The following is a 9,432-nucleotide window of genomic DNA, read 5'->3' as shown; positions in this document are numbered from 1 at the left end:
CCAGCTCAGTTGAAACGTTTGGAAATTGAACTAAATGAACAAAAAATCATAATATAATTAAAAGTCCCCAAATTTGTTGAACCAACGAATGAGAAAACGTTTATATAAAACATTGGGGACAGATGTAATAAACAGCCCAATGACCCCTGACGTATCTCTATCTATTTCTATGAATGAATCATATGTAGTAGAAAAGTTTGGAAACAAAACAAGAACAGCTTTGTCCAATGATGTTATGTTATTTAATTTGTTTTACAAAGATCAAGTAATCTTTATCCTCGTATGCATTCGAAACCGATTGATATCCGGTGGATTAGAACCGGTTCTCATCCATGCGAAAAAATTATGTCTAGCATCATATTATTTCCAGTTTTCTACAAATATGAAAATGTACAATCAAAAGATTAAAATTAGTTTTTTAGCCCGTGCCTTCGGCATCTCGGGGCTAAATAACAACTATTCTTGAATTTGAGTACTCCTAATTTTGATGACTTATTTGTTTATTTTTGAGCAATTCAATTGACGTAGCGCGAATGACAGACAAACCGACGAACCTTAGTTGAGAAGCAATTGCGCTACTAAATTACTCAAAAACTTTTACGTTTTGACTTGATCTGCGTGCACATAAACGCAGGGAGAAAGGGGACATTGGGCTGTTTATTACACTAGTCCCAATAGTTTTATAAAACCGTTTTCTCATTCGTTGGCTTAACAACTTTGGGGACTTTAATGAAATTAGATTGGTTGGTTTAATTAAGTTAAGTGTCCAAACGTTTCTACCATTAATTGAAATCTACATAAGGGGTAATTATGTGTATAATCATTGGGGATGTACATCAATTTATCGTCCAATGTCTTATCCCCCAAGATCCCTGACATAAACGTATGTGTAAAACTTTCAAGGAAAATAGACATAGATTCTTAACATCTTAAATTTTAAATAATGTTAAATAATGTTAAAAATACTGAATGTGCTTTTATTCTGCATGCTTGTTAATATATAATCAACAATATGAATTTATTTATAAAGATAATAACTAATAAACAAGGATGACAACATCCATAAAAGCGAGGCTCTACATTCAGAGGGAAGGGCAAACGAACAATAACTCTTGTAGAGTGTCGTAAGCTAATAAGCAGAACATTATTTGGAAGTCTAAAAATAATTGTACATAAATTTGTTGCACAATTGATTAAATACAGGATACAGTATAAAAGGACATATTTTAAATTTTGATTAGAGAGATTGCCCGCTTACTATATTGTACCTTATTATCATAGGAATCATTAATCAAAAAAAAAACAGATGAATAGAGCAATTATATAATACAAATTTGTTGTCAAATATGTCAGCATGCTTTATAAGGACGTGCAGACTTTCTGGTAACGTAAAGTAAAACTGTTTAAGGAATCATCATGCTAAGTTTAAAATCGAAAGGACAATTCTAACATGTCTAAATTAACGACATTAAGGGCTAACCGTTATGAACGGACCGATCCTGATTATATAGTAGCTTCGCTACTAAAAAAGAGTAGTTATGAATATGCACAAATAAAAAAAGGGACATGAAATATTTCTTTTTTTTAGCTTTTTGTTTTTTATGATTCCAAATATTAGATGTTGGACATACAACATTTCTGAATAGACAGGTAAAGAGTAGCTGTGCTGCTAAAAATATGTGTGTGTAATTTAACTTTTCATGCATGTTCGTTCACATGATATATTTACTACGATATAAGATGAGGTAATCATTCAAAATTGTTCAGTTTTGTAGCTACTCTACAGTTAATTCATTTGTATATTCATTAGTATATCATTCTATAAAAGTAACAAGATGTTTTTTTTTATTTTACTTTTTTTCCAAACCTAAAATTGCAAATGGTTAAAATGATTCAAGAAAAATATTTTTAACCTAGGAATTGGAAAATGTACTTGTTAGTCATGGTCCACTTCTGTTTTAAACAATAAAAGACATGGATAATTGTTCAAGTTTTATTTAGGTCAAAAGTCATAAAATTACAATTACAAATTTAAAAGTAAATATTTAAATAAATTAAATTCATATTGGTCCATAGTCTTGATGGTGATTACTTAAAGTCCAGGGTGAGCACAAGAGGAAGGAACCTTCATCTCAGATCTGAAAGCATTGTCCATGTTTCTAAGTTCAGGAAGGATCTCTCCACGTCTGACCTTCTCTTCATAAAGCTTGGCAACTCTAGGTCTGTTGGCAGGCAGACAGGTGAAAGGAACAACCTTTTCAATGTTGCTTCTGGCCTCACAACCATTTCCACACTCAACAACAGGAACTTGAGAGATGCAAATGGTCTTTCCTTGCTTGACAAGAGCATGCTTCATTTGGGAGCATTCTTCAGATTCCTTTTTGGCAATCTGGGCAAGCTTGACAGTCTTCTTCTGTTGTTGTTGTTGGGCCCTGATGGTCTTGCACTGTTGTTGCTGTTGTTGTTGTTGGATTTGTTGTTGCTGTTGGGACAGAGCAGAGCAAGATCTAGATTGGACTCTAAAGGAAAGAGCAGCAGCTTGAGAAGACTTGATGGAGCAACCTTGAGCAGTAACAGTCTCATCACGCTTGTCTTGGTTGTTGTTTCCACACAGACCCTTCAGTTCAGAATGGGCCAGTCTGGTGTTTTCAATTTCAATAGTCTTACCATCATACACAACTCTGCTGTAGGGAGTTTCAACAACAATGACGTCATCAGCAGATCTAGATAAGAATATGTATAATATAAGATATTCTAACATCAAATTGAAGTATATAATTTTCTTATAGAAAAGTTTAATTCAGCATTAGCTTTAAACAGGTAATCTAATACTAGTAGATTAAATAATTTTACCTCCACAGCTTGCAGTAGTGCCCTTGGCCTCTAGTTCTCAGCTCTTTCTTTTCATTTCTTTCCAGCTCAATTCTTTCACCATCAAACTCAATTTCATACTCCTTTCTAGATTCGGTGTATTGTTCAGAAGGCTCAACAGTAAGCTTAGATCCAGAGACAAAGAACTTCATTTCCTTCTTTCCACTGTATTCCTTGGCAAGAACAGCATATTCATTGTCATGTTGAGTCTCAGCAGAAAGGACATGGAAACAGTCATCAAGTTGGTATTGGTATGACTTCTTGTCAAAGGATTCAACAACACCCTCACCAACCTTGCACTTAGGGTAGATCTCAGCACCCTTGATGGCAGAGAAGATCTTTTTGGAGGGAGTAGAAGAAGCAACAATTGGGATAATGTTTCTGAGCTGTTCAGGAAGACGGATATCCTCATACTTGATTTCCTCCTCACCAGTAGTCAAAACCATATTAACAGTGTGAGATTCCTTGTCAAAATTCAGCTCAACCTCAATCTTGTTTCCAATGTGGGAAGATTCATACTCAGTCATGTAAGGAGCAAGGGCACCCTTAACAACAAGATCCAGGTATCTAACATACTGTCTGACATAAGTGGGCATAGGAGTGTGAGTGATCTCAAACTTGACCTCATCCAGAGTTCTTTCAAGATCACGCTTCTCCTCACAATATCTCTGTTTCTTTTCATGGGCTTGGATAAGCTCTCCTTGGACCTTTTGGATTTGTTGTTGTTGGGCTTGTTGTTGACCTTGTTGCTGTTGAGCCTGTTGTTGTTGTTGCTGTTGGGCCTGTTGTTGCTTAGATCTCAGGATATTTCTAAGCTCGCTAACCTTTCTGGAGTACTTTTCACACTTTCTGGACTCTTCAGAAGACTTGCTTCTCTTCTCTTGGTCTCTTGAAGCACCAGTGGTACCTCTGACTTCAATCTTGTGCTCTTCACAGGTCTTGCCAAATCCAATGGTGTTCTGGTAGAAAATTTCAACCTTGGAGGATTGCTCCTCTCTAAGGGAGAATTCAGGCATGGTAAACTTGCCTTCAACACAGATATCCATGGAGTTGGGGGTTTCAAGATGAAGGTTCCACTTTTGGCTGAGATGTCTAATTCCATGAGCAGCACTAAGTTCATAGGTGTAAGTCTTTGACTTGCCTCCTCTCAGAGTGATTTCCAAGTTGCAGTTCAAGCCATATCCTTCCTCAATTTGCAGCTTTTCAATAGCTCTTTGGATCTTTTGATGTTCAACCTTAGAGGCTTGCATTTGAACAGTACGGATTTTCAGTTGTTGTTGCTGCTGTTGTTGTTGTTGCTGTTGTTGTTGTTGTTGTTGTTGTTGTTGTTGTTGCTGTTGTTGTTGCTGTTGGCTTGTGATCTTAACAATCTTGGGCTCATTATCCTTGGACTTCAGGGCCAAAACAAAGGAAAGATCAATTTCAACTTCAGAAGTTTGAGATCTGCTTGGGTTGTAGATAAGCTTAAATTCATGGTCTCTGCAAGAGGCAAGGCCGTTGGTGGTCATGGCACTGCTAGTCCAGCTGAAAAGGATCATGTTAATGGGGTTGTAGTTGTACAGAGAAGCATAATCCATAAGTCCCTGGGCACCAATAGCATTAGTTTCAGTGTTCATCTTAACCTTCAGGTCAAGGCCAAAAGTTTCACCATAGGGCATGGTCAAAGACTTGGGCTTGTCCTCAGAATGAATGGTCTTGGTGTTCTTGTGGGAAGAAAGGGGAAGGCCATCAACGTATACAATAGGCTTGATGGTGGTGAAAGGTCTGACAACATAGGAAATCAGATCAATTTCTTGAGTAGAGGACTTGGTGTTCTCATTGTGGGCAAAAACCATATTCAACTTACCATTCTTGAAATGGGTGGTCATCTTCATGGGGTAGTTGAAATCAAATTGTTCTTCAACACCAGTAGCAATGACTTCCATAGTGAAGGGGCAAATGGTACCAACATAGCCAGTCAGAGAGGAAGATCCCTTGGTGGACATTTCAAGGGTGATGGAGGGAATAACTCCAGAGCATTCAACTTCAAGTTCTCCTTGGACAGACACAACTCCAGGCATATGCAGCTCAATAATAATGGGGAAGCCCATGTCAGAAGGAATGACAACTTCAGTAGGAGCCCAGTTGTTGACCTTGACAAAGTTAAGAGGAGTCTTTCCACAGATCTCTTCCTTGTATCTCTTAGGGTTTTCAATGGCCTTCTTGACCTTTTCAGTAACAGATCTGATGTGTTCAGGTTCAACACCATACATAACTTGGACATCATCAAAGATTCTAGCCCAGACACCAGCATGGAAGGGAGTTTCATCCTTGATTTGGCTCTTCAGAGACAGCTTGGAGATGATCTCCTCCCACTCCTGGCTGGACTTCTTTTCCTCAGAACTGAAAACCTTGCTGATCTCCTTGGAGATATCCATACCAGTCATGTAAGAGCAGAATTCAATGGGGGTAAACTTAAGTTGTTGCAAGAAGTATTCAATCTTACCATAGAAGTGTTGCAGTCTTTGGGAAACAGTGTGAGCATAATGGACATGATATCCAACCTCAAGATTCTTCAGCCATTCAGCTCCAAAGTGGTTCAGTGCATAGGAGAATCCAGTAGGGACAGCCTTGGTCATACTGATGACTTGTCTAGCCTTGTGGGAGTTTCTGTAAAGGGGAGTATGAGCATTGGGCTGCTGAGACTCCTCAATTTCACTGAGGCTCTTCAGAGTAGCATAGACAAACTTGTGGAATTCAGTGTCTTTCTCAAACCAGGTAGAGGTGGCAAGCTTTTGGAAGAAGACTGTAGAGGGTTCAAGGTTCAGCATCATAGAGAGAGCAGCAATTCTGGTATTTCTTTCCTCAGATGGATTGAAAACAAGAGAAGAGTAGACCTTAATGACTTCATGTCTGCGATCTTCACCAAAGTTGTGAAGAGAATAGATAGCCATTCTTTGTTCAAATGGAGTAACTTGATCTCTACCTTCAATATAAGGCATCAGAATTTGCAGAGCAGATTCATGGCCAAGATTTCCAAGAGCAAGGATAGCAGCAGCCTTTTCACCCTGGTTTCTGGCAGATTCAAGCTGATTAACCAAGTAGGGAATGTACTTGTTGGTGATTTCAGTGTTTCTGGAGCTGCAGAATTCACCATAAACAAAGACAGGGAATCTCTGTTCTCTGTGACTGTCAAGGCAAGCTCTGTTGACAATAGTTCCAAAGGCAAGCATGGCATTCATCTTGACAGATTCATGTTCTTGGACAGCAGGAGACTTGATTAGTTCAAAGATTTCATTGATCAGCTCAATGGTAGGGGTTCTGATGTAATGGGGCAGCATAGAAATAGTCATAGCAGTTCTGAAAACTCCCATCTCTCCAGATTCAATCAGATGCTTGGCAAAGACAATAGCAGGGCTTGTTCCAGAGACAACAGTGATTTCTTGGAGAAGTTGGATCATCAGCTCTCTTTGTTGCTCATTGGATCTTTGTTGCTTGACCTGTTCATACAGAGACTTCATATCTTCAGTTCCCAAAAGAGAGAAAACCTTGGAAATAGCCATAACATTAGCAGAAACTTGCTTCTTGCCAAATTGCTCAACTTCTTCCAAATCTTCAGTCAACTTTTCAAGTTGTTGGACAATTCTTTGCTTCAGAGTAGAGGGAGAAAGCTTAGAAAGAATGGAGTGTTCTTCCTTGTTGCCAAGAGCAGAGAGGAAGTCAGAGGTAACAGGCATTTCTCTCAACTTTTGTTGTTGATCTCTAAAGCTTTCAGATCTTTCACCATGGGGCAGAGGGTATTCATAGAACAAGCCTTCAACAGTTCTGGGAGTAGGGATCTGAGGCAGAGTAGTAAGTTCACTTCTGACCTCTTCAACCTTCAGGATCTGCTTAATACCAGAGACAACATTTTCAGTGTTGTAAGCTCTCAGGTTTTGATGAAGTTCAGCCTCATTGATAATAACTTCCAGTTCCATATCTTGTTCAGAGGTACCACAGGCAAAGTATCTAGTCAAAGAAGTTCTCTGCCACATGTTGTCACAGTTGCCAGTAGGGCACAGCATTTTACCAGGTTGGTTAACTTGGTAGGCAGTTCTCTCAGAGCACTTATTGACATTTCTGGTCTTAACAACCTGGAAGATCTTTCTGTTTTGGCATCTTTCTCTGTCAATGTACTTAGCCTCAACAAGCTCAGGAAGCTCAGCTTCAGGGATTTCAAGGGCTTGATAAATGTTCTCACACTTGCCATCAAGACCTTGCTCCATGACTTCCCAAACTCTGGGGAAGGTGGTGGATCCTCTGACAGTGTTGCTCTTGATGTCATGCTGGGAGGGAAGTTGAACCTTGATCAAAGAGACCAGGGACTTCTTCAGGTTGGTGGCCCAGACAGGTTCCTCATGGGAGACCTTGAGACTCCTGATTTCACCATCTTCCATGGTGAACTCAATGGGGTATTCCAAGTAGGTCTGGTACTCAGAGGGAACTTCAGCAGCCTCAGGGGTGCGAAGTTCTCTCCAGTTAAGAGATTTATCCTCAGAAAGTCGTTCATTGAATTTGCTGTACTTAACATCCTTCATCTGAATATATATGTAATGATAGAATTTCAAATATATGAAAATCAAGAAAAATTAATTTATGTTGTATTAAAATTTTTAATTTTGTGAATAAAGAATAAAAGTCTGTGGTAAAAAATAGTTATGAGAGGTACTTACAGCAAGTCTGTATTGTTGAGTTCCAAGGGACTGAAGGATAACCTTTCCTTCCATGGTAAGTCCAGAGTACTGGGCATCCAGTTCAGGAATTCCAGTCATCATCTTACCCTAAAATCATAAATAGTTTTAATAATTTTAAAGTTTTATATATTGATTATAAGTATTTAAAATCATTCTTCTATCCCATAATATTTTAAAGCTTATACTAAAGAGAAAAGTTTGTAGTTTATGAATTGGGAAGAAGATTCAATTATCATATGTTGTCATTTCCTTGTAAGTAGGAATTAATAATATAAAATTATTTTTGGACTTAAAGTGTAACAGATAAAGTATTTAGTTGAGAAACAAATATGACATAAACCATAAAACATATCAAGTTTTTCATCAGAAGTAATAGTTGTCAAAATTAGATACTTTTGTTTATAAAGGAAAGCAGCATACAGAAAAAAAAACAGATTTCTTTCCAGTATCGCTTCAAAACTGATTAAATCTAGTGGATTAAACCAATCTTAGCCACACCTATAACTAATATACAAGCTTACCTTGTAGTAAAATTCATGTTCTCTTCCAGTCTGGAAGAAGGGCTCGCAGGCCACGGCTCCTGAAAAAAATAACAATTTTCCAGGGATCTAAAGGGATAAGGCAAAGGCCGATATATTGATATTTATCTTCAACGATGATATACAAAATTGCCACTTCTGTAAATTATAATTAGTGGATCAAACTTTTGAAAACTCTGAACCAATCAATCAAAATTCAATAAGCGTCCCCAAAATTGTTAGGCCAATGAATAAGAAATCGTTATCATAAAACTTTGGGGACTAGTTTAATGAATAGCACAATGTCCCCTCCCTCCTTGCAAATTTCAGAATCTGGGATAAACGTATTGTAACTTGAAAACCTTTACAACAAAGTAAATAGTGCATATATTAAAAAATAGTAACATAAGGAATAGCCTTTCTAACGCAAAAGGTAAAAAATATTTAAGATATTTTTCTCTATAGTTTTCATTTTATACATTTGTAATTTAAGAACTTTCTAGAAAATGTAAAAAAAATTTAGTTGTTATATAAATAAAAATTGTTTCATAAGTTTAATATATGCACTTAAATAATAAAAATACCCTAATGTAAAAAGGCCTTGAAATATACAAACAATTAAACTTTAATTTCTGAAACCTAAAATTTTCTTGCAAACCTTAGATTAGTTTTCTATACTGATAAGATTAATAAATCAAATTCATGAAATAAATTTGTACATTACTACACTTAAAGGAAACCTGCAAGAAATACACAAATCTAACTGATGAAAGACTTCCACAAATAGACCCAATACCTTAAATTTGAAGCCTTCAGAATCAATAACAAAAAAGTAATAAGCATTTTAATATCTGAAGGCTTTAAATTCGGGGTAGTGGGTCTTCTTGTGGCAGTCTTTCAGCAGTTTCTTGCAGGCTTCCTTTAAAGTGAAAAATATTGTATTAAATGAATATAAAATAGTTACCAATAAGGAGGATGAGAATGGAGGAGCTTCTCATCTTGAGTCTAATCCAACTGAGACTGACTGAAGAATAAACAGGACAGACACTATTTATACTCAGCTAGAACAAAGATAGCCCTGAATCAGCACATTTTTTTTAGTTGCATGTGTGCATCTGCAATTTTAAATATTTTTTTCTAATTTTGCAGTACTTTAATTATTTTATGAAAAGTACTAGTCTCTACGCCCCTAGAGGCCTCTAGGGGAGGGTAAGATAGAGAAGGAGATAGACACCAAAATTCCACTTAAGTTTTGAAATAAAAAGTAAATTTTTTTTTGTTGGAGTTCATTTTTTCCAGGAGTTATTTCTCCTAGTAGGGTGATGATACTC

At 37.1% G+C, this 9,432-nt stretch overlaps 1 protein-coding gene across 1 annotated transcript; it reads right to left on the bottom strand.

Annotated features, from left to right (window-relative positions):
- Positions 1 to 1,979: 1,979 nt before the first annotated feature.
- Positions 1,980 to 9,139, bottom strand: LOC145330112 (vitellogenin-like). Its single transcript, XM_080174701.1, has 5 exons — positions 9,066 to 9,139; positions 8,105 to 8,163; positions 7,563 to 7,670; positions 2,854 to 7,427; positions 1,980 to 2,723 (listed from the first exon to the last, which is right to left on the bottom strand). The coding sequence occupies exons 1-5, from the start codon at positions 9,097 to 9,099 to the stop codon at positions 2,093 to 2,095; spliced, it is 5,406 nt and encodes a 1,801-aa protein (XP_080030827.1). The 5' UTR covers positions 9,100 to 9,139; the 3' UTR covers positions 1,980 to 2,092.
- Positions 9,140 to 9,432: the final 293 nt, after the last annotated feature.

This window comes from Acartia tonsa, chromosome 10 (genome assembly GCF_053477335.1).
Source record: "Acartia tonsa isolate MP-2025a chromosome 10, ASM5347733v1, whole genome shotgun sequence".
Classification (NCBI taxonomy): domain Eukaryota; kingdom Metazoa; phylum Arthropoda; class Copepoda; order Calanoida; family Acartiidae; genus Acartia; species Acartia tonsa.
Note: the sequence above shows the minus strand (reverse complement) of the source record. Positions and strands in the feature narration are given on the sequence as shown.

What these genes read in the sequence shown, in the direction of transcription:
- LOC145330112 (XM_080174701.1), bottom strand. Translation starts at nt 9,099, where the DNA reads ATGAGAAGCTCCTCCATTCTCATCCTCCTTATTG. An exon ending in CATTCTCATCCTCCTTATTG is followed by an intron (nt 8,164 to 9,065) that starts GTAACTATTTTA and finishes TATTTTTTTCAG; the next exon opens with GAGCCGTGGCCTGCGAGCCC. An exon ending in AACATGAATTTTACTACAAG is followed by an intron (nt 7,671 to 8,104) that starts GTAAGCTTGTAT and finishes TTATGATTTTAG; the next exon opens with GGTAAGATGATGACTGGAAT.